Genomic DNA, 25,998 nt, shown 5'->3' with positions numbered 1-25,998 from the left:
CCACAGCATTTAAATACTAACTACCAAGAATGAATTATGTTTTCCTATCCAGAAATTCATGTAAAATTCCATTTTGTTCCTATGTCTATAATTGTAAATTTAAAGTTTTAGTAAGCATCTAAAACTGGGCATCTAAAACTGACTGCATGAATAATAGGCTAAGAAAAACAGCTCAATTCTGCTTGACTCATTTGGTCATGTCTAGATGTCTAATGCTTGACTATTGTCTTTTGCCCCAGAATACATTAAAAAAAACATTTATTTGAACAAAATAAAAAAGTAGAAAGTTTTCATTGTACATATGCTATTATTAAAATATCCATCTCATTCAGTCAAAAAGAAAAGGTCAAAATAAAAAGTTAAATGTCTCAATGTGGAAATAGATTTAAACTTACAAATCAGGAATTTTTAAAAGTACAAACATAGAACAAAAAATTGCTTATGCTGTCCAACTATAGAAACATTCTTCAGAAAAGTTTTAAAAAGCTAAGTGATATCCTGTCATATTTGACTCTTATTTCTACCTTTCGGCAGAAACAAAATGGAGGTGGTGGTGGTGTTTAAATGCAATTCAGCCTCACAGTTGAAAAGGAATCTAAGCACTGAAATTATCAATTCTGTTAACTGACAGGTGAGGCAAAACAAGGGATTAATCTTTACTGCTACATTTGGCCAAGACAAATTGCAAGCAATTGGTAATTCATCAATAATGCCCAAGGAAGACCTCTTCCCACACTGAGTACCATATACGGGACATCTGAAACAGTACCTGCAAAGTACTCTCAAAACAATGTAGAAAGAAAAGATACACTTGAGTTTTCACATTAATAGCCATTTCAGCTTGCCAAAGCCAGAATTTATCTAAACAAATCACTTAATGTCCCTGTCTTCAGAACTTACTTTTAAATACTGACAAAGTATGTTTGTTTTTTAAAAATACGTACATTACACAAACATGGCATGAATCAACTGGAAACCTATAGTTTTGAATATTTCATTATCACACTTGATGTTTACAGAAAGACACAACTCTTATTTTCTGAGAATATGTGAAGCAAAACTGTGGAAATGTTTCATAAAGATTATCAACCAAGACAGAGTTCTTCTTGACATCATTTTACAAAGACTTTGAAGTTTCACATTTTTAAATGTCTTAAATGTCTTGAAGTGTTTTATAAACATCAAAAGTATAACATTTTTAAGGCCCCTCAAAAAGTCAAACCCTCTGTATTCTGAATATTTGAAGTTTATTCAAACAATATTCCAAATTCAAACTTATAAGTGAGGTATATTTTCTTTTCAAACATTAGATACCTAGAAAATATGAAATACCATGAAAAATGTCAAGTTAAATTCACAGACTTGCTTTCTTTTAACTTTAATCTGTCATATAATACACTGTGCCATGACTCTTCAGATATGGTATTTAATGAAAAAAAGAACTGTGTGACCATTTTTTTGCAGACGAGTTGTAAGAACAGAAAATAAAGTATCTTTGTGAGTTGTTTTAAAACATGAAGTCATTATTGTGCCTTTATGTGAGTACTGTATTTCACTTGTGATCAATAATTATAAAAGTGCCAGGAAAACCTCATAATAATCTTATGGCAGTGTTTCAACAACTGAATGTACTGTGTGAAAAATCTATGCAACAAAAAATTTGAATCAAAGTTTTGCTTTTGGATAGCATGGGCTTCAATCCACAGAAAACAAAGAATTTTTTGGTCAAGATCTTTTTGTGTTTGAGAAGCAAAAATTTTAGAATTTAAACGTGCACACCATTAATACTAACATTATGCAAAAAAGATTAGACTATTCATCCTGCCTATCACGTTCCAACAATTTCACACATTTCAAATATTAAGGCAACATTTTTCCACCTAATAGTACATTATAAAAATATATGTCACTGCAAAACAGTACATACATAGTGACAATAAGTTTGGCTAGTTGTAGTCTTTAATGCACTAATAAAGTGTCACATATTACAAAGAACTGATGCCAGCTGCTTGCATGCTGTGCAAGTGAAGTCACAGTTTTACAGTACGGGCTTTAAAACTGAGCGCAGGGAACGTCCTTCTTTTGTGAGTTCTCGAGTCACGCACATACATGGCAATGGGATTGCTTCCTCCCGCTTCTCTATAACATTGTAACTGCATTTCTTCAAGTGGTCAGCCATGCTCAGGATGTCTGCAAACTTCCAGTCATTAACAGAACAAAATGCAGTACTGAATCGCCACACCTAGAAGAAAAATCTACTTCAGATTTAAATAGTCCAACAGACAGGGGCTCAGAACACCCACCCTTCGCTCTACTCTAGCTGCATGCATTGCTCTATGCTACAGACACAAAATAGATCCACAAAAGGATCCAATAGCTAAAAGTTAGAGAGGGGCAAATCCACTGTGATTTGTGCTTGTCAAACATTTATAAAATAGCTATTAGTTAACCAATAAATAAACTTTAACAGTAAAAATAACACCAAACCAGATATACTGAAGACTTTTTATAAAATATCACTTTATAAATTCACAGCCACTTCCTAAAATAAAATATATTATATACCCTATTCAGTTGGCTGTGCACAACTATAATCTAGAGATGGTGATGATACAAGTGTCTTCCTCTTTTCCTCCCCAGCTTTTTCTTCCATTCCTTTCACTCCATAAAGTAGACTAATAATACTTCCTAGACCAGCGGTTCTCAACCTGTGGATCATGACCCCTTTGAGAACTGAACCACCTTTTCACAGGGGTTGCCTAAAACTATTGGAAAACACAGACACTTACTTTCCAGTTCATAACTAGCAAAGTTACAGTTATGAATTAGCAACAAAAATAATGTTATGGTTGGGGGTCAGAATAACATGAGGAACTGTGCTAAAGGTCACAGCATAAAAGGGTGAACACCACTGTTGCAGACTATTATGTAGTAAAGTAGCTTCTTTTATTGTTTACCAGCAGGAACAGTGGCCAACGATAATAAACACAAACAGCTGCTTCTATTTATAGATGGTCCTGAAAAATGACATTCGTGTAATTTTTTTGCAAAGACAGTCATGGTAGCTCACACTGTCACTCTCAAACTTAGGAGGCTAAGGAAGGAGGATTGATCACCAGACTGGGCTACATGAGCAAGACCCAGTCTTACAACCACGAAAATCCTACTTCAACCAATGCTGTTGTCAAATCTTATTGGTTCAACAATGCTGTGGCCTCTCCTCATTTTTATACCTAGTGCTTCCTGGATGTTAGAAGATAAACATGAATACAGAGTAAAACTACCTGAAAAGCACGGTTGAAGCAGGAGCCGCTCAAGCATTCTAGTGTATACAAATGTCTAATTGATAAACCACACTGTAAATACTCCTTTGGTACATGGCAGAGTTGGTTCTGGGACCTTCTCAAATATCAAAACTGTGATGCTTATATAAAATGATGTATTCATTTCTTCCCATAAACTTTACATCATGTCTAGATGACATATAACACCTAATACAATGTATGTGTTGTGTGGTTACATCACATTGTTTAAGAAATAACAACAAGGAAAGTCTGTGCACGGTCAGTCAATTTTTTTCCCCTAAGTACTTTTAATCTGCAGTTGGTTTAATCTGTATGACAGGAAAGCTACAAGGACAAAAGGCCAGCCCCACATGCTAACCAGTGGCTACTCTAGACAGGGGCACTAGTGTGAGGACAGTGTGCACTACAGTTTCTCAAGAAAGAGACTAATAAGGGCTTCCAATGTAGTCAGATGCCTTAAAATTCTGTGAGAACAGAAAAATTTCTCAGCTGACAACAACAACAACCCTCGCTGCTGTCAAGCCTGATAGCACAGGTCTACAACCCCAGCCTCCTAGGGGATGAGGCAAGAGGACTACATATTCAAGTCCTGTCTAGATTACTGAGCCTCGTTAATTTAGTACAACTCTCGATTAGAATACAAAGGAAAAAGAAAGCTGAGAATGAGCTAAGTGAGAGAACTTGCACAGCACAAGGAAACCCCCACACTCAAGCTCAAGCACTACATACAATAAATGAATATTTGGTAAGTTACACTTTCTTTTGTAAAGTGCAGGGAGTAGTAGGTTAATGAAAGAAATGTACAATTGCCTACCTAGCACACTGCAGGCATTTAAGTATAGATATCAGGGAAATATATCCAAAAGCTTTAAGGCAAGAAATGAAACATCAAAACTTTAAGGAGAGTATGAAGTCACAGGAGGAAACTGAAGAGGTAAAGATAAGATTACGAGACATTCTGGAGGTTCCTCAGAATATTGGACATTGACCTACCTGAGGACCCAGCTATACCTCTCTTGGGCATATACCCAAAAGATGCCCCAACATATAACAAAGACACATGCTCCACTATGTTCATAGCAGCCTTATTTATAATAGCCAGAAGCTGGAAAGAACCCAGATGCCCTTCAACAGAGGAATGGATACAGAAAATGTGGTACATCTACACAATGGAATATTACTCAGCTATCAAAAACAACGACTTTATGCAATTCGTAGGCAAATGGATGGAACTGGAAAATATCATCCTGAGTGAGGTAACTCAATCACAGAAAAACACACATGGTATGCACTCATTGATAAGTGGCTATTAGCCCAAATGCTCGAATTACCCTAGATGCACAGAACACATGAAACTCAAGAAGGATGACCAAAATGTGAATGCTTCACTACTTCTTTAAAAGGAGAACAAGAATACCCTCGGGAGGGAATAGGGAGGCAAAGTTTAGAACAGAGGCAGAAGGAACACCCATTCAGAACCTGCCCAACATGTGGCCCATACATATACAGTCACTAAACTAGATAAGATGGATGAAGCAAAGAAGTGCAGACCGACAGGAGCCGGATGTAGATCGCTCCTGAGAGACACAGCCAGAATACAGCAAATACAGAGGCGAATGCCAGCAGCAAACCACTGAACTGAGAATAGGACCCCCGTTGAAGGAATCAGAGAAAGAACTGGAAGAGCTTGAAGGGGCTCGAGACCCCATATGTACAACAATGTCAAGCAACCAGAGCTTCCAGGGACTAAGCCACTACCCAAAGACTATACATGGACTGACCCTGGACTCTGACCTCATAGGTAGCAATGAATATCCTAGTAAGAGCACCAGTGGAAGGGGAAGCCCTGGGTCCTGCTAAGACTGAACCCCCAGTGAACTAGATTGTTGGGGGGAGGGCGGCAATGGGGGGAGGATGGGGAGGGGAACACCCATATAGAAGGGAAGGGGAGGGGTTAGGGGGATGTTGGCCCGGAAACCGGGAAAGAGAATAACAATCAAAATGTAAATAAGAAATACCCAAGTTAATAAAGATGAAAAAAAAAGTTTAGTGTTGGAAAAAAAAGATTGAGATATTTTAAATGTATCTCTGAGGCAATGGACAAATATGGTGATTTGAGCACTGCATCAATTATTAAATATATTCCAAAAGATATATTTGTCCCTTTTATACAGAGACTATATTGGAGAAGAACCTAACTGAAGCAGAAACTGAAAGGAAGCTGTGGTAGCAATCCAGAAAGAATCAAAGTGAAATGGTGAAGTGAGCCTGAGGTACCTGAAAGGACCAACCAACTAGAATTTGGGAATAAAGGGGACAGAAAAGGGTCAACCCCAACTCCCAAGTTTCTGGTTTAGGCAGCTTAATAGACAAAGGTGCTACTTCCTGGGATTAGGTGGGTCCAGGGAGAACAAGCTAGACATATTGAGTCTGAGGAGAAGCTGTGGGGTGATCAGGCAGAGATGGTCAGTGGATGCTGCCATATTATGGTTAGCTCAACAAGAAAACAGGAGCACACTGATCAGGAATCTGTAAAACGTATACCAATGTAATCTTCAAGACCAGGTCTCTGTAGAAATTTATACTACTAGAAAGTAATTCATTCCATATGCAAGTACTAGTAACTAAAGACAAAAGCAATTACACTGTCTTATTCCAAAGGATGGAGACACATCTATCTAGAAAATTTAAATGCTCACATATACCTATCTGAAGAAACTACCACCAGAACTCATTCTTGGGGTGTTGTTGTAAAAATATAAAAAATAAAAAAGGTATCTTTTACCCTGCTAGGTCCAACACCTCAGTGCCCCAAGATATCTATCTGCTAGATATCTTGGCTGAAACACATCCCAACTCTGCAGCAGCCCAGTGTCTCCTGCTGCCACACTTTACTACACTCAAACCATCACATAAAAGAACACACAACACAATAATCTTTGACCCAATTGATAAGTATAATTGCCCACATAAACATATAAAGCCCAGTACCATCCATCCTTTAAAACCATTAATAACCTATAAATAAACAGAGCGGAATCTTAACATCACCAGCCATGGCGTTTCACCCACTCCTCCTCTCTCTCCCTCCTTTCCGTTCCAGTCTCCTCAGCTCTTCCTTCAAACTTCTCTTCCACCCATCCTTCTTTCTCCTCCAATGACAGGCCTCCTTCTATCCTGTACCTGCCCCCCACCTGTGTTTTATGAATTCAATGGGGAGAAGGTTCTGCTGAAGTCACCAGATTCCTGAGTGACTAGTCAGCTATCCTTAGGGCAGTGGAATTAGCATCAAAATACAGATAACTCTAGGGCAAACCAAAACAAGAGGGTAAAAAATTGGTCAAAGTCTCAAGAGAGCGGAAAAGCAGACTTTTTTTTTTTTTTTTTTTTTTTTTTTTCTTCGGAGCTGGGGACCGAACCCAGGGCCTTGCGCTTCCTAGGCAAGCGCTCTACCACTGAGCTAAATCCCCAACCCTTTTTTTTTTTTTTTAAAAGACTGGAGCATTGAGTAAGACAAAACCTAAGGGCCAAGAATAAAGTTCCCTGATTCTGAGTGCTGTGCAGACAAATACTGTTTATGCAAGTTGTTATATAAAGATTCCTATGACGGGTCTTTAGTTGCAGATACCTGTGAGGTCTTGGATAGTGCTCCACACAGAAGAAACTAGGCAAAAGCAGAATGTAGTTAAATTTAAGTCTGCTTAAATTTCCGTATCAATTTTCTCAATAATATACGTGCTTCTTTTGCCCTAAATCCAGAGTCCCCACAAATGGTAACAAAGTCTCTAAGCTTTTCATCTGACACTGCAGCCTCACTCACCCATTAAGGCCATCATTGCCCACAGACTTTGTTTGTTACTTACTTACTAGGGTGACTGTGGTAATAGTTACATTTTTTTTCTCATCCTGAAAAAGACACCATTAAAAATAGAGACAATTGAAGGTCCAAGAAAATCCTTTTCTGGGTTCCTCAACTGTCTTCTTCTGCTGAAAATGTTTCAGTCAAAATTAGAAGAGGACAGATAGAGACATGGTCACAAAAGTTGTTAGAAAAGAATGGAAAACAGGGTTGGGGATTTAGCTCAGTGGTAGAGCGCTTGCCTAGCAAGCGCAAGACCCTGGGTTCGGTACCCAACTCCGGAAAAAAAAAAAAAAAAAAAAAAAAAAAAAAAAAAAAGAATGGAAAACTGCTCACAAATATTTCAACAGAATTTAGATTCAAGAAATCTATGAAACACGAGCGACTGCTAAGAATCCTAATGACTTCAGTCTTTTATTAACATTTTTAAAGTACGTCATCATAATGACTTAGTACATTGTAGGATAAGATCACTGTCAAAACTTATTAGATACAATGTATCATAGCATTAGTTAAGTGTATACTTTATGTTAAGAAAGGCTGATAAGTCAAAATTAAACTGACCTTTTCTTTTATCTGCCAGGATGAATTTCCTTCTGGATACTTCTTTTTCCCCCACTGCAATATTACCATTCCACGAGACTGAAGTAAACTGCCACAAATGTCCCTCATTAGCCTGGATACACATGCAAGCTGGCATAAACTGAAGCCATCAAGGAAGCCTGCAATATGTTGGAGTACCTCAAAAGGGAGACTACTTAGATGGTCACTACGTAATCCCAACACACAGTTTCTAGAAGGCTCTTCTAATGCTGTAGATACACATGGCTGAACTCCAAATGACCTTAAATGGCGGTCATGTATGATCTTTGCTCCTTGTGTTGAAGGGCAAAATCTACGCTGAGAATACGTACAACCATAATAAGCTAAAGGACACCTCTGCTCCATCCATCCATTGAGTCCAGCGTGAATGTCACCATGCACGTTCTTAAAATGGGAAGAAAATTCTTTTCTTCTAAATAACTGTCCGCATACAAAGGTAAACATTGAACGCTGCTTAGGCTGGTACCTAGCAACACATTCCAAAACTAAGTCCAGCCCAAGTGTCTGAAAAGGGCTTGGATTTGAAAGCTGTGGATTGGCATGATCACAAGCTGAAGCTGAAGCTATTTCTCCAACCATTGTATTTGTAGCTAATATTGCAGATGGAAGTGAAAAAGTCTGTGTCCCAAAGTCAACGTGATAAACATCAACCATGCGGCTATCAGATATGCCCCTCCCACCTGGAGAATCTCCCAGACAAAACAGTAATGCTGCTGTAATCAGATCTATTCCTTGGAGGCCCATGGGATCTTCTGCAACCTCTAAATCTGAAGTATCGACTGCTTTGTCTTCCTTTGGTATATACCATGAATTAGAAAGAAACTTGAATGAAGTCGCGTGACTCAAAGGTGAACCATTAACATCTTTCGAGTCCCCTAAGTCTTTTTTCCAACACAAGTCCTCATCATCATCTTCGTCCGGCATGAGGATATGTTGATAGGTACTATCTGGCAAAGCACTTCCTTCCTTAAGTTGTTCTGCTACTAAAAGTGAACTGGGAGGTTCTGAAGTACCATCAGCTTCCACACAGTCTCCATTTGTTATGTTACTTTCTGTGGAATCACCATGAAAATTTTGATCCTGGTCTTTGACCTGTGTACACATCTTTTCCAAAGGAAAGCCATTACAAAGAGCAGAAGTATCGTAAGAACTTGTATTTAAGTTGCATAATAAATCACTTGAGCCATTTTGTTCAGCCTGAGCATTCTGACTTGTGCCAGTATAATCAATTCCACCTACTGCCCCTATCTCACCCTCGTCAAGGTGATCCTGGTCTTTCGCGTTTCTGTCCTGGGAGCTTTCTCTGTTACTCTCCTCATCCATTTCATTTGTGGTACCTTGGAGACTTGTATTTAACATGCCAATATCTCTTGTGGCAGAGTTTAGGATATCTAAAGCAGCAGCCAAGCTTCTGGTTGTTTCTACAGTAGCTTCATAAAGTGCACCATATGACTCTTCGTCAGCGGACACCAACCCATTAGCACGTGGTACTTCCTGAACACTTGAGTTCACTGAGATCTGTTCTCTAGGTTTAGATATTTTACCAGTTGCTTTTGACATCATGGTGGCTACTTTGAGAGATTCCAAAAGCATTCTTTGATCTTGAAGGGCCAAAGCCATGTCTAACTGTGACACTTCATCAGCATCTCTGCTTAGACTTTCATATGACTTGCGGTCTGAATAACTAACGGGCCATCGGTTCCACTCCATAGTGCAGCACACCACACTTGCAGGACACATTTCGAGATGTTCAGCAACTTTATTTCGTGCCAGGGTAAATGGACACCCAAAGTTACTATTTAAGCAGGGTACTCGTTCAAAAGGACACAAGAGTCGATGCTCATCAGCTTTACAAGAATGGAAGACTGCTCCACAAACCAATGGACAACCAATCAAGTCACAGGAAACGCCAGGCTCTGGTCTGGTCATACACCTTCTACTGACACAGTTCACACAGTGTGAGTGCTGCTGTACCTCTTCCTCCATAATGGCCAGTCCAACTCTAGTTTTTGAAATAGAAAAAGGTAAAGTACATTAGACAAATAAACAAAATCAAAACTGCATAGTAAATCACACCACTGATATGCTTATTATTGAGAATGAAATACATAAAGTGTATAAAACATTTTGACATGATTAATACATCTTAAAGGAACTTAAGCACTTAGAATACTCAAAATATAGTAAGTACTGTATATTAAATAAATAAATTCTAACAACAGTGTTATTGTTAGCACCTGACTTTTAGAGAATACTAGACTTTAGCTTTTCAATTTCAATGAGCCTGACTTTGGTATGCCTCACTGCGGGTCCCTCATCATGTTGCTGAGAATAGTCTGCATTTCATTATGACATTTAGCCAAGATTTTATTAGTGTCTTTCCTCCCTTTAAACACATGAATTCACGTTTATCTACTTTATCTACTGACCTCTTCTATTTGGTCATAATAAACTCTACAAATTATCAAAGGTTTAACTAAAATATACAGCAACTTTATCAGGAAAATACTGGATCATGTCATATTATGGGACCAATACAATAGAAGGAAAATGGTAAGAGAGAAAACAGTTCACATAGAAAAGGGCTAGGCCAGGTAAATTGGTAAAGAGGAGAAAGAGAAATTCATTTCTAAAGTAACAGCATATGAGTTGATAAAACATGTTCAAAATTCCTAATATTAATAGACTGTGATGAAATGCTATAAAGTTCTGAGAGTGAGCCAATCATGAGTGGTATGTGTTCGTCAATGGAATTCAGTCTTTTAGGAAGTTTAGGAAGTAAACATCACTGATAATTTAAGGGTAGAGAAACAGTATCCATCAAATAGATCTTAAAACTGATCATTTCAACATTTCATCAAAGTTTATACCAAAAGAGAAAGTATAACCAAAATATGCCAATTTAATTGTAACTGCGTTTATTAAATGCATGCTTTCCCTAAATCTTTAACCGCTCTTTTTGTTTCTATTGGCGGTGAGAAGTTAACTAACTCCTATCTTTCGCAGGCATCACCTAAATGGCTGCTTTATTCTTTCCTCCTCCAGCTCACCGCCTTTGCCGTGTCCTTAGAATCACGGACTCCTGTCGTGGACTGTTAATCCTTTCCCTACTTCCATGCTGTCACATTACGCAATTTCCCTTCTACCTTTCTTTATAGTCTTTTCTTTAAATAGTACTTTTCTTCAGGATTTCCTGTCAGTTCTTGTTCACACTATGCATTCTTTCTGGCTGTGTTAGGTTTTTCCAACTTTCATTTACCCTCTATAGGATGAAAACTCATCTATACATCCTGCCTAAAAACCTTCCAAACTCCAGACCTCTAGAGCTATTTCCAGACACAGAACACTCTTGAGTTTCAAAATAAATAGCCTCTTCCACTGTAGACTGAAGAGGCTATTCAACTCAGCGTTTTGCAATCTTAATTATCCTGTAGTGTATAATATTCTAAATTTAAAAATTGTAGCCTATTTTCTTCACTGAGTGCATATGGCTGCTACATCTCTGGCATGCACTTAGATAAATTCTAGCTTGGTTTCAAGTAAGTAATAATTCCACAAACTGTTACAACTTTTTGTCTGGTTGAAGACTAACATTCCTCAAACAGAAATAATAAAAGCTAAACTGTTACTAAAGAGCTCTTCTTTATTAGTAGAAAAGTCTTGAGTTGATGTGATTTTTATTCAATGATGCCATGTAAAACAGTACACATTCAACACCAAATTATGTTTAATTGTGCTTATAAATAGCAAAGAGTTGAATACTTTTAATGTTATTTTCTCATGAAATCCATAGGCAAGTGTTTACTCTAAATTTAAACTGGTTGTACTAAAAGAACCACAAGAGAGGAAATGATAGATTAATTAAAGGAAAGATTTATAGCTGAAGCAATGAAAAGGTTTAATGAGAATTAAACCTCACTGAGGCGGGGTACGTGTAGAAACAGCTGGAGCTTTCTCATTTTGCAACAAGGCTGAGTTTATCTCACATGCTAGAGGATGGACTTGCCTGTTACCAAGAGAGAAATCTAAAAACAAGCAGTGTTTGGAACATGGTGTGGTGGAACACTTTATGTTATTATCCACACCACCACACAAGCACACCAGGCAGAGCACAGTTTGGTAATATCACTTAGTTGAAAGGTGTTTAAGATAATACCCACCGCGGTCTGCCTCACCTGCAAGGACAGTAACAACTTGCAAAGGTAAATGCAAAAGAATCTCCAGTTCAAAATTAAGTAGCCTCTTCTGCATTACCCCTCTCTCAATAAAAGTGTTATAAAAATGTAGCCATAGCAACATGTTTATAGTATTTTATTGCTTTTTGAAGCAGACAGAAAAAAATTAATATAAAATGTACACTCCTTTTATCCTTAACAAATACCAAATCCATTTCTTACAACTCAGAGAAAAATTGTGTTCAATAGTAGTAAGTGGCTGCTCAAAGTCATCTATCTAGTTAAGAGCAGAGGTGGGGACTTGAACGCACATCTTATCACTATTCATGGGACTAGCAGACATGTTTACTTATAAAACTTTAAGAACATGAGGTAGCTCTTCAATTTTAAGAGCTGGTGATTCAATTTTAAGATGTTCTCTGATGAATGAAGATTACACAATTTTGCTTGTAGTTTAGTCTTAACACTTAATCACCTTGTGATTAGAGCTAGTTAGTAAAGCACATTACATTGCTTTGACCATCTGTTTTAAATATGAACATATAAATTTAACCATTCTCGACATGTCCATACAAAATAGGAATCTAGATCAAGTCCATTTTATAAATATGCAAAGAAATAAAGTTCAGTAATAGCCTTTCTGGGGACAGAGACTAGCTTTTAAACTTTAAAGCTCTTCCAAATTTATCCTGTTTCGAATCAAGGTCACTATTATAAAATTTAAAATGCCTTCACACAGTATTTGAAATTGTTCATGAATCCTGTGTAACGGGTTTTTAAAGTTGAATCCTTAATTTATCAGTTAAACAGTGGCACACCAGACCTGGTCAAAAACACTGTGTTAAAATTATGGCTTCAATAGGGCTGGGGGTTAGCTCAGTGGTAGAGCGCTTGCCTAGGAAGCGCAAGGCCCTGGGTTCCGTCCCCAGCTCCGAAAAAAAAAAAAAAAAAAAAAAAAGAAAATTATGGCTTCAACTTTGAAATGAGCTTCATTGATTAAACTCGATGGCCTTTTTAAACATACCCAAATCAATTTCTATTATGATACACTTAAAAAAAGTTACTAAAAGTTTCATTAGACAAAAAAATTATTTGAATATGATGGAATTTTTACAATAATTTCAGTTTTCTCTAAGAGAAGTTGGTTGCCAACTCATAACCTGTGGCTGACTAGCAATCCTTAGACATGGCACTTTCCAAACAATAAAACAAGAGCTTCTCATTTAAGGAACAAAGACAGACAGTGCCTTCTACTATTTCTCAAAATTCACTAAAATAAGGTGATGATATAATCATATACTAGCACAAATTTAAAATATGCTAAGGAAAAAGTTATTTAATACAACTGAGGCTGTTTCTAATGCTTACCTGTCTCTAACAGATGCACACGAGACACACACTTCTCCCTCACTACTATATGCCATGTGTGCCAACTCTAGTTTCAGCTTGTGACCTTCCCCTAGAACCCAAAGCAAGGCATGGACCCCTTACAAAACACAAGCTACTATGGGCTGCACTTTCTATGGCAGTGCTAGGACAACTGAAAAATAAAGCTTTCTTTAAAAAAAAAAATCTCTACAGGAAAATGATAATCTCCAAGAACCAAATGCCTGCCCATACACTCTTTATGTTCCCTGAGTTCACAACTATGCTTCCATTTCATATGCACTTGGGTAATTAATTATATGAATGAAAGAAGAAATCCAAGAAAATAAAATTCCCAGGCATTCTTGATTTCATGGAAAATGACATGATAAAAAAAAAAGTACAAATCTAGCATTAGAAAATAAGTTTAAAACACTTCAATACATAGTTAATGGTGCTCAAACACTAATATGTCCCAGGCATATGGAGATAAAACCTAATGGTCATCAAACAGTAACTTCAATTTTGACCTTAAAAAAAAAAAAGTAGAAAACTGAATATACAGAAAAACTCCAGGTTTACAAAGGAAGGTATGGGTTGTTACCTGTACATGTATGTACAATGCCTGAGCAGAGCATGAAGGAAAATAACCTCAAAATCTGAAGTGGCATCAGCAGAGCCTACTGCTTAGCATTACATTTATGTTATTAGAGGAAACAATTCTACTAAACATATTCTAAGGAGGCTGGTGTGTGTGTGTGTGAGTCTTGTCTAATTATAAGGGAGCTTATTACCAGAAATTAACAATTTATTAGTTATGTGTCTCAGGAAAATTTTATCTTCTGTATAGTCAGAGGTACTAGTATGTAAAAAACAGAATACTTGCTGATCCACTAATCAAACTGATGCATTTAGTTTTGAAGTTAACAAATCTATATCTCGGTCAGTTTATCTGCTTTTAAAGGGGTGGTGTGGTGGTGTTGGTGGTGGAGGTGGTGGTGTGGTGTGGTGGCCAGATAGGGAGCTCAGCAGTAGAGCATTTGCCTACCAGATGCAAGGGCTTGGATTCTGTTTTGAGCACAGTAAAAACAAATCACAACCAACAACATCAAGCAGTCAAAGCTGTGGTGGTGATGGCTCCACATAATGAAAATTAGATTCCCGTGAAATTTCCAACTCAACCCACTGATTTTCTAGCTTCATTATACCTGCTGAGGTAACACATAAAACACCTGGACCAAAAGCAACTACAGGGAGGAAAAAGTTTGTTTCAGCTAACGCGTTCATTCCAGGTCACAGTTCATCCAGGGAAGTCAGGGTAGGAACTCAAGCAGAAGCCATGATGGAATGCTGCTTTTTTGCTTGCTCACTGTCTGATGCTCGGCTAGCTTCGTGTGTGTGTGTGTGTGTGTGTGTGTGTGTGTGTGTACGAGAGTGTGTGTAGTCTAGGATGGTACTGCTCACAGAGGGCTAGGTCCAGCCCTGACATCCTCACAGAGTGACCTAGGTAATTCTTCAATTCTTCAATTAAGGCTTCTTCTCTCAGACTCAAGGTTTTGTCAAGTTGACAACTGAAACTAACCAGGGCAATGGCTAAATGAGTTATACTCTAATTATTTTATTAAACTTTGCTTCTGGTTTTATAGAAGAATGAGCTAATGATATGGAAACTTATTTTCATGTTCTTATCCCCCCTGGATGTAACATTTCAAAATTAAAACATTTCAAAACTGGTCATGGTTAAAAATTTTGAAGCTAAAGTTCTAACTACTCACAATTTTCTCTCCTAAATACACAAATGGAAAAATCATAGCCTTGGATCAGAAATTAAATTTAATATTCAGTTGAGAACCTATTTAAACAAATGGATAAAACCAGGTCTACTCAAGTGACAGGAAAGACTCAGTCTAAGAAGGCAGGAAGATGAGCTTCTAGGAAGCCTCAGCTTTTGACCTTGAGGCAATTGTTGTCCTTTAAAAGCAATCCCGACTTCTGAAAAGTTGGCTACAGTTATGTCTGTGTCCACTAGTACACAAATATAGTAGCTCTGCTTTACACAATAGTCAGATTTACACAACTACTTTTAAATGTTACTTAAATGTATAGTTTACTAAATGCAGTAACCATTATATAAGGCACCATTCTACCCAGTGCTAACATTAACTAGTCTGTAAAAAAGAAAAAAAGCAAAAAAAAAAAAAAAAAAAAAACATCTTTTTGTTTAAAACAAAAACCAACCAGGTTTTAACTGAAGTACATTCCGATGTAATACTTTCCTACTAGTATGCACATATACAAACAACTACTTCAGTTGAATCGCACCTATCTCATCATAATTAATATGAAGTGTAATATTTTCTCAGTCCTTAACTTAAAACTTTTATCCTTGAATATAATGCATAAATGCAATGATATTCTCCAAGAAAATGCCTAGCAAGAATAATTCCTTCTATTAAATAAACAGTTGTCTTAAAAACTTATTTAGAAGACTATCCAAGTTACATTTTAGAAACATGCTATATCAAATAGTAAACACATTAACTAAAGCCTGTTTGTCTGACCTTAATGCACCTCTCCAACCATATGGGAAGTGTTAGCAATTATTTTATGCAATATTATTTTTAAAAGTACATTTTATTTAAATATTTCATATTTTAAAACGATATACAAAAAAACCTTAAATCTAAATCTAAACATTCAGAACATTAGGTTGAAATTAAACACATGGAATCCATAGGTTTCAGTTTCTTATATTATTCATCAAACACCTACTATTTCTAGAATCACACACACACACAAAAGCTTATGTCCCTCTGTACAAACTGGTGATCTAACAAGTTAGCAAAACATCATGTTGTCCCCAACTAAACTCCCACAGCAAGAAACAGTGACTAAGCATAAAGGAGAGTGATTCAACGAAACTGCATGCTTTAGAAAAGGCAAACAGGGAGACTTTATGGTATCCTTTGTCTCACTGCCAGTCAACATGGGATTGGTTGGGAAAACTAACAGAAAAGCGTGCAAAACATGTTAATGTAACTGACTGTGCCTGAAATTTAGCAGGGAGCAAATAGAAAAACCTCAACCTTTTTGAGATTTCGTTTTAAAAACGTTAACCCTCTCTGATACCAGGATGCCCACAAATAACTTCCATCTTGGATCACAGTCAACAAAGCAATCATGAGAGAAAAGGTCAACTCCTTCCCAAGCATCTTTTCATCCGGGATTTACCACGGGGCTCAAAGAAGGGAGAGGGGGGCTAGGAGAAGCGTGGTAAACACAGGCCTCGGTCGAGGTTAAAATGTATTCCCGAGTGACTTTGAATCCGCCCTGCGTTCCTTGTCCTGCTTCCGATGTGGGACTCCACGAGCTGGACCCAGTAATTTGGGGGTGGGGGGATGATCCCTAAGTCTCCCTTTAACAAGGGCCACGGCGAAGCCTCCGCGCCTCTCACTTCCATGAATGGACAAGTTACCAACTTCGCTTATCCGGCGGGGACTCTTGGAGATGCCTCGCGGTCCCTTAACCCGTTTGCGCCCAAACCACCCAAGTCCCTACAAGCCAGAGGGTGCGAACCACGCTTTCCGGGGTCCCCCGGGACTCCTCCGCGCTCATTGTGTGTGTGTGTGTTGGGGGGGGGGTCTCACCCGGGTCGGCGTCCCCCGGGGTCGGGGCGCCATTTGCCGGGAGCCTCAAGGGCGGGCCACACAGGCAGCCGGGCGCGATTCGAGGCCCGGGCGAGCTGGACGGGAGCCTCCGAGCTGCGCCGACTCCACCGGCCCCGCCGCCCCCTGGGCCCGCGCCGTCCCTGCCGCTGACCGCCCGCGTCCCCGCGCCAGCCTCCCGCGGCCTCGCCACACTCACCAGCCCACGCGGGCCGAAGCGCCACTCAAACCCCGGCAGCCCTGTCCGTCGCGTCCGGCCGCTCTGCAGCCTCCCCGCACCGGACCGGACCGGACCGGACCACGTACAGAGCCGGTCCCGTCCCAATCCTCAGCGTGTCTGCCCCGGCCGGACCGCCGCCTTTTCTCCTCGGCCTCCAACCGCCACCGCCCTCCTCGCGCGCCCCGCCCCGCTGCGCCCCGCCCCCCGGCCCCGGAGCGAGCGCGCGAGCGCGCGCACGCACGGCCGACGAGGACGCGCACGCTGCCCTCTGCCGGTGAGGCCGGACGCAGAGAACTCGTGGAGCGTCCCTGTTGGCGCGTCCCCGTTGGCGCGTCCCCGTGATGCTCCCGCAAGGCTCCCACGGTGCTCCCAGCCCGGCTCAGCTTTTGAACCTTTGTTTTTTGTTTCTATTTATTTATTTAACGGAAGGACTCCCAGAACCCGTGTGGCACTGTAGAGAACGCAGGCCCCAGAAGCGCGACGCGTCCTCCTAGCTCGCACCCGCAGGAAATAGGCCAGCTCCGGTTGTCTGTGGTAACTGCCACCACCTCACGTGCCCGAGCCCTGTGACTCGGTGACCGCTCTGCTCTGTGACCCGTTTCCCCTTGTAAGAGCCCTGCTGCCCGTCAGCCCGCCGGAGGGTGGATTCCTTGGAGCGCCCCACGCGGCCTCCAGAGGGCGCGGCGCGTCCCCGCAGCCACCCAGGCCTACACACACGGCGTGTAGGCGTCCCTGTTACTACCGCCAGGCCCAAGTGTGAGACTGAGGGGCGCTGACGTCACCGACGCCCGTCTCAGAGCCACGTTGAAGGAGTCGTGGCCCTGACTGGCGGAGGGGCAGAGGTGAGAAAACCCCCTTGGGTGGCCATTCCTGGTGACTGCAATTTTTACCTCCAGCTGTTGGAAACGGTGGCTCACGTGATTCACGGTCCAGGGACCGAGTCTCAAGACTTTTTCACCTTAAAGACCAGCACATTCGGACAACAGCTGCACAAAACCCTGAGGAACTTTTAAGACTGAGCACACTGAAAAGGTCTGGGTTTTTGACACTAGGTCGTCTGCCACCTCAAGCTGAGTGGGAGTCAGTACAAATCAGAAACCTCTGCCCTTCCATAAGTGGCAACCAGACACTACCAGGAATCAAATATGTCCTCTGAAGTATACGTGGACTTTGGTCTAGACTTGTGAAACAAAGCTACCATTTATGTGGCTTAGACACTCAGAAAAGCAACAGGCACTTTGGCAATTTAAAACGAACAAATAAGCAGTAGCAGGTTTGACCTGTCTACTCTCTTTAAAGAGAGAAGCATCCCCCGTTCTTAAACTACTCTTGCATAGACTTAGGAAAAATACATACTCTATTTTTTCAATTTCATAGTGGAATACAATAAAAACTATAGGACGGGGAAGGTAAGTCAGTTGGTAAAGTTTTTGCTGAGCAAGCAGGTTCACCACCAAGTGTGGTAGTGTGAGTATTTAATCCCAGGGCTGGGGAGGCAGCCCCATGTAGCCTCAGTATGAGGCCCTTTCTCAAAAAGTAGGTGTTGCAGTAAAATTGAAATAACGCTTCTTTTATCCCGCACTAGAGCCGGAACCGTGGTGCCTCGTGGCATCTGTTGGATATTTTCATCTCAGTCAGCAAAGCACCTCACCCTCTTTGTTCCATTCCATATCACACTGCTGATGGCTACTCTCTGAGCCTGGTGACAGTCTCTCTACCCAAGAATCTCTCTAGTTCCCAAGGCAGGTTGCCACCATGCCAGCCATACACATCCCAATTCCATGGTGGCCCAGTGTCCTGCCACCATGCACTTTCCTGAACTCAATTAAATCACCACATGAAAGAACACAACACAATAACCTCTGATCCAATTGATAAGATATAATTTGCAATCTAGACATACAAAATCCTGTACACATCCATCCCTTAAGAATATTCATAACAACCTGTAAATGTGCAGAGAGAAATCTTAACATCCACCTTCGTGTTCTCTTGGCTGCTACCTCTCTTGCTCTCTCTCTCCAGTCTCCTCCTCCTCTAAAATTTTTCTCCCGCCCATCCTTCCTTCTCATCCAATGACAGGCCTTCTTCTATCTTGTACCTTCACCTGCATAATGACATCATCCTACAAGTAGGGTAGATGGTTCCTGAGGAATGGCACCTAGGGTTGGCTCCACATACATACACAAAATCTAGCCAAAATAAGACCACAATCATAAAGCCTGCAGGCAAGGCTGGATTATAAGAGATGGGAGTTTTCAGAGAAAATTGACTAAACAAATCCTGACCAATGGCTCTTATATTTGTTCAGTGTCAAGGCTAATAGCACCCTTAATTTAAACAGGCTTTCTTGACCAGTTAAATCACCAGCCTGTATTTGGATAGCCTAAGACCAAAGCAATCAAAAAATCAAGACTAAAATTTAAGTCATGTGCTAATTAAGGAAAGCATCATTGGCCAGAGACAAGTGTGAGTGGGTAAAGACAGATTTACAGCTGAAGCGATGGGACAATCAGAATTTCTAACTAGGATAGTAATACTAATCAGGATTAGTATTAGATAACTGATAGCTGATATCTAGTATTTACCAGCTATAATTGTTTCTAATACACATTCATTTGAAGTATGAATAGTAGGAGAGCATCAAATGCAATTTAGAAGAAACCTCCCAAGGACAAACTTTATAGCTCCAAGTCAACCTTGTAGTTTTAAATAAGTAATCAAAGGAATTTGAATCCTTTGGAAAATAGAAGAACCAGGTTTTGTCCATATGTACCACAGACTTGTTAAACCATATTGTAAAAAAGAATGTGTATATCAATGCTCCATATTTCAAGTTAATAAGATTAAACTTATCCATACAGTTTTAGCATACAGAATATGTATATACTCAATAAATGAATGATTCTGCCCTGCCCCCACTCCCAAGCTAAGGCTGCAGGTGTTTCAATTCAGGTGACGTTCGGTGGTACTTGTTTCTAGGGGATGAGGATATAAACAGGTAGACCCAGGTGGAAATGATAGTCATTCTTTCTCTCATCTGTCTAAAACTATGTAACTTTATACTGACTGTGCTTGGTAAGGAGGTAGTAAATTTTTCATTCAGAAACAAATGTACATTAAACAGGAGAAACCAATTTTAACAGCCCATAAATGAACTCAATTGCATTTTCATCTTTACTGTACTCTGCTGGAGTGGTAGCAAAGAACATGCCATACTGTAGCAAGTAGACTCGGAGGGAGCTACTGGCAGCAGAAGAGCACACTACGCTATTCTAGTCAGCCTCTGCAGCACATGGCAGAAGAGGAAATAGTAGCCCCATACTTTCTGGGTTTTTTTTTTTCTTACTATTAAAGCTTCTGAAAAGCCAGCTAATTACATGAACACCATATGATGTTTTTTGAATTTTCAGAAAACCCATGTGTGCGTGGCTGGGGCTGGGAGTGAATAAAGCACCACAACAAAGCTACATCTTTTTAGTGAGTCATGCAAAAGACGATAAAATAGAAGTCTGTACTTATTTCTAGGAATAGCCTGGTTCTTAAACTATCGGGGTGTTGCTTTCCTCTAAATGGATTTCCTAAGCTGAACGGCTGGCTTATTCATTAGCCCTCAGGTACTTGGGAAATTTCCTTCAGTATGACAGACTCTAAGACTGCTGTGACCTAACTCCTAGTACACATAAGTAGTCACTTTAAGGATGAAATATGTAATCGACATTCTTCTAGAGGATAGAAGCCCCATTTCTTCTCCTCCTTGATGAAGTCGTACATTTTTTTTCCTTTGAAAAATAAAGCATGCTGAGGCCGCTGCACTAGAAGTTCAGCTTCTCTCCAGGTACCAACAGAGAGAAAGTCCTAGGCATTGCCTTGGGGCTCTGAAGCATGAGCGGGGCTGGGAGTATCTGCAAGACCTGTCCAGCCTTAGCCTCCTGCTTTAGGAATCACAGGCACACTGAGCCAGGAAAGCTGCATTTGGACCATTGTTGCCTACCATCTGAGCCTTTGAGTTTTGGTATGGGCATTGTTCTTTTCCTTTGCTGTTTTCATGAGAAAGCAAGTTCTTTTCCAAAAGGGTCATATGAACTCATCTGGATAAGTACAGTTAGATAGCTCAGATAGTTAGAGTGTCTTAGGGTTTTACTGCTGTGAACAGATACCATGACCAAGGCAACTCTTAAAAAGGGCAACATTTAATTGAGGCTGGCTTACAGACTCAGAGGTTCAGTCCATTATCATCAAGGCAGGATGAACCACACATGGTGCTGGAAGAGCTGAGAGTTCTGAGGGCAAACAAAAGATTGCTTCCAGGCAGCTAGGAGGAGGCTCTCAAAGCCAACTCCCACAGTCGTGTACTTCCTCCAGTAAGGCAACACCTACTCCAACAAGGCCACACATACATGGTGCCACTCCCTGGGCCAAAGATATTCAAATCACCACAAAGGGGAGCCCTGAGAAGGAGTCAGACAGAGAGAAAGAAGGACACACACACACACACACACACACACAGAGAGGCAAGCACACACTAGGATTCAAGCCCAGGCCTATGTACATGCTGGAAAAATACCATTGAACTAAACCTATGCCAAGAAACCATTAAAGTTTTAAATAATATATTTACAATAATTTCAAAGTTTATAAGTATTTGATCCAGAACCCATATACTGGCGTATAGGATTTGTGGACCATGGACAAGGAATTCTGTTGAATGGGAGAGACACCAGTGATGTCAGTTGGGACAAATAGATCCTACATGAGGAAACAAAACAAGACACTTTCTTCACAGTGGTGCTGATTGGTGGAATAGGAAGACAGCTTTTAATGTTATTGATAGTTACCTCTGAAAGTCATCTATTGGTCCAGAGAGATGGTTCAGCTGTTAAGAGCCCTTCCTGCACTTAGGAAGACCTGAGTTCATTTCTCAGTACCGACATGGGGCAGCTCTTCACCCCAATTCTTGGAGAAGTAAGGTCTTCTAGCTTCCTTTGGCATTTCATTTACGTGCACAACCCCAGCCCTACCACACGATACATACCTATACACATAATTACAATCTTAAAAATTATCTGTATTCTGATAGCGTTTTGCTGTATTTGTGATTTAGGGGATATTGACCTTATATTGTGCCATCTTATACACAAATTCATTTAAAACCATGCTGTAGTAGTGTTCTACCCTAAACCTCTTAACGAAGAAATTATTTCCCACCACAGGAAGTCCTTGAGAATATTTTTGAAAATCATTTAAGATTTACAGTTTTTCTTCTTATAAAAGCTAATCAGTACATGTTTACTAATAATATAACCCAATTTCCTCTAATGACTATTCATTAGCGCTTTATTAATATTAAATATTAGGTGCCTACTGATGAGGTGAAAAGCTATGGATTTTACTGTAATTCAGAATCACTGGGGAATGAAAATTCAGCACAGTCAGGGTCAGCCACTGGAATACAAACAGTTCGAGAATATACTGTCACAAGGGTTGACACAGTTTTGTGTTGCCTGGAGAGGCCACACATTGCCCTGACCTCCCCCAACCTGTTTGCCTCTGGCTGTGTGATCCATGTTCTTGGCACAGCTCCCTTTGGCATAGATACTGCTGGCCTCTTGCACTGGTCTGAGCTGCCCTGTTCTACTTCATTAGTTGTGACCTCTGTCCAACAGCTCTGCTCTTACTCAGCCTCTTATTCTTCCTGACTATTGTCACTGAAGAAGAGAGGCACGCTGAAAAACTGCATATGGTGGCTTATGCTCGTAATTCTAACATTCCAAAAGCAGGAGTACTGTTGGGTCATTAAAGCAAGTCTGCATTACAAAATGAGTTCCAGTATGTCTCTAGCACACCTAATATTAATATTAAAAAATACTGCGATGTGGAAACGTCAACTGAAAGTCACATTTCAGATATACATGAGAAAATAATGCCATGCCTGTAACCAGCTTCTAAACAATATCAGTGGGGAATGAGGCCTGAATGTCTAGAATCCATGGTTAAAAATTAGTTAGTTAGTTAGTTAGTTAGTTAGTTAGTTAGTAAAAATAAAGAGCCAGGTTTGGGTAAGAGGCTTTGTAATCATAGTGATAGGGAGGCAGAGGCATTCAGATTTAATATTAATATTTAAACTAATAGCTAAAGAAACACATTTGGAGAATTAAAAAAGTTAATTGGAACATAAAATTAAGTCCTCTAATGAAAAGATCTTGCATACACATAGACTAGTTTCCTCTTTGAATACAAATGTATTTTCAAAAATTTGAACCAAGAATGTATGAAATAAAATTCATATTCTAGAAGCTAGAGAGATGGATCAGGAGTTAAGAATACTTACTCCTTTCCTGCAGGACAACTATAATTCCAGTTCCAGGGCATCCTATACCCTCTTTTGACCTTCACAGGCACCAGGCACATACATTGTGCAAATCCAGAAACTCAGACAAAATACACATGAAATAGATAATGAGAAATTACTAGATATTACCAAATATAAGGGGAAAGAAAAGAAACAGGAGATCTTGTTTATACCAACCTTCATTTTTAGGGTTGGCATTGGATTCTTTAGTTAACTTCAGTTAGTAATGGTTCAGTTTCTCAGAATCCCATGCTACCAGGCTAGAAGCAGCTTAGTGGTCAAGTGTGTTGATGGATTCTCAACCAAGCTGCCCACAAATGGATTCAGCCCCTTATGTGTTATGAATATCCACATTCGCCTTGTCTACTTTGGCATAGATATTTTACTTTGTATTTTTTAAAAAAATTTATAGAGTGAATGAAGGAAGTCCATTTTTAGAACATACAAATGTGCATGTGCCTCTGTGTGTGCCTGTGTGATGTGTGCATGTTGCCCACCCCCTTTTCTGAGACAAAGTCTCTCATTGGCCTGGAACTTGCCATGCGGGCTAAGCTGGCTGGCCCCTGAGCCACAGGGATCTGCATGCCTCTGCCTCCCTATCACTATGATTACAAAGCCTATACCCCAAACCTGGCTCTTTATTTTTATTAACTAACTAACTAACTAACTAACTAACTAACTAACTATTTTTTTTAACCATGGACTGTAGACATTAAACTCAGGCCTTCATTCCCCACTGATATTGTTTAGAAGCTGTTTACAGGCATGGTGTTATTTTCTCATGTATATCTGAAATGTGACTTTCAGTTGATGTTTCCATATCAGTATTTTTTTATAATAATAGACCATAAAAAGCATTAGGTCAGTATTTATATATTCCCAATTTTTATGTAAGATTCACCATTTTGAAAAATCAGAAATAAAATTAAACCTCTATGTTGTAAGTAATTGATTTGTGCCCCAATTTATTTAATGTGGAGCTATAATTTTCATAGCACAACACCTACCATTTAAACATCTAAGTTTCAAGCAAGACATGTTTTTGCCATTCCCATCACAATCAAGACACCCCTAATGCTTTTCTTGCACCCTTTGTTGTTAGTTCTCCCCATCCTCAGGCTCTGGCAAGCACTAAACTCGTTACCACTAGAGTTTTGCTTTTTTCCTGTCAAGCCAATAAAGCCACACCACAGAGTTCCTTTCTATATGGTAAGTATATGTTCAACATTAGCAGAAGTAACTAACTATAAAGTCTCATTCTACAGTGAGATTTTGGATTCTCACAGAAACATGAGAGTATCAGTAGTTTTCCACTACCAGGATATTTTCATATTGTCAATATCAGACATTGTCAGATGTTTCCTCTTTTAATGGTAAACATTGAAATAGGTAGGTAAAGCTATCTCAATTTTAATTTAAATTATTTTAGTAAGTAATGATGAATTATTTCATAAATAGAATAATTTGAAAAGGTTATAATTGGTGAAATGACATTGTTCTTAAATGTACAAGTTTACGGCACAGAACAATGGTAACATTAACATTTAGGTATCACTACCTATGATAAATGCTCTGTTATTTTGTTTTATAGATACTTTATAACATTTTATGAAATACTCATTTATTTATCTTAGCTCTCTATCTTACCATCACCATTTCATGAGACTTAGAATGGCACAAAATTGAATAGATTTTCCATCCTTTGAAATACATTCCCCAACACATATGTAACCACTACTTAACATCGAGAAAAATCTTAGATATTATTAAATATTTTTATTGCTAGAATGACTACAAGTCTTCTGTATGTTTATTTCAAAGAACAGAAGAATATAACTATCTTCTTACTTAGTCATAGTATACCAACGTCCCAAAAATCAGAGAAGAATGAAAATATATGTTTGATAAGTAGCAGAAATGTGGAACGGTGTCAGAGCACATACACATTTTTTTTCTACAGAGGAAACAATTAGAAACAATTAGAAGTAGTTAAAGCCTATTTTCTCTTGCTTTATACATTGTACTTTTGAATGTAGCTTCTAATATTTTAACCAACCACGGTGAGCCTAGACATTGATAACAGAATTGAAACAATGACAGACACCAAAGCAAGGGAGAAGTAACTGCCTAAGAGTCTGCTGGAAGAGGAACCAGTTGGATATTTCCAACAGAAATTCTGAAAACTACATCTATCGGGTGTTTGTACAACTTTGTTTTTCCTGATAGAAGTGCTATCTTGAGTGTGTATAGCACTGGTGATGGAAGAGAAGGTTTATATGACTAGTACAGTCTGTTAAGTTATATAAGAAGCATGAACACTTAATGAAAATTTTATTCAATACCAGTGAAATTGTTCAGTGTTTAAAAAACACTGTCTCATGAGGCTAGCAACTTGGGTTATACACTGGAATCCACATCAAGGTAGGAGAGAATAACCTCCCTAAAGTTGTCTCT

At 39.5% G+C, this 25,998-nt stretch overlaps 1 protein-coding gene across 2 annotated transcripts; it reads right to left on the bottom strand.

Moving 5' to 3' along the window:
- Positions 1-1,228: 1,228 nt before the first annotated feature.
- Positions 1,229-17,312, bottom strand: Fbxo30 (F-box protein 30). Of its 2 annotated transcripts, none has more exons than XM_006227640.5 (3): positions 17,172-17,312; positions 7,729-9,769; positions 1,229-2,242 (listed from the first exon to the last, which is right to left on the bottom strand). In XM_006227640.5, the coding sequence occupies exons 2-3, from the start codon at positions 9,751-9,753 to the stop codon at positions 2,039-2,041; spliced, it is 2,229 nt and encodes a 742-aa protein (XP_006227702.1). In that variant the 5' UTR covers positions 9,754-9,769; positions 17,172-17,312; the 3' UTR covers positions 1,229-2,038.
- Positions 17,313-25,998: the final 8,686 nt, after the last annotated feature.

The sequence above is a fragment of the Rattus norvegicus genome, chromosome 1 (genome assembly GCF_036323735.1).
Source record: "Rattus norvegicus strain BN/NHsdMcwi chromosome 1, GRCr8, whole genome shotgun sequence".
Classification (NCBI taxonomy): Eukaryota; Metazoa; Chordata; class Mammalia; order Rodentia; family Muridae; genus Rattus; species Rattus norvegicus.
This window is presented reverse-complemented; position numbering and strand designations above follow the sequence as displayed.

Coding starts and splice junctions, on each gene's coding strand:
- Fbxo30 (XM_006227640.5), bottom strand. CDS start 9,753: ATGGAGGAAGAGGTACAGCAGCACTCACACTGTGTGAACTGTGTCAGT. Junction 2,243..7,728: donor CCTGGCAGATAAAAGAAAAG/GTCAGTTTAATT, acceptor TTTTTCTTCTAG/GTGTGGCGATTCAGTACTGC.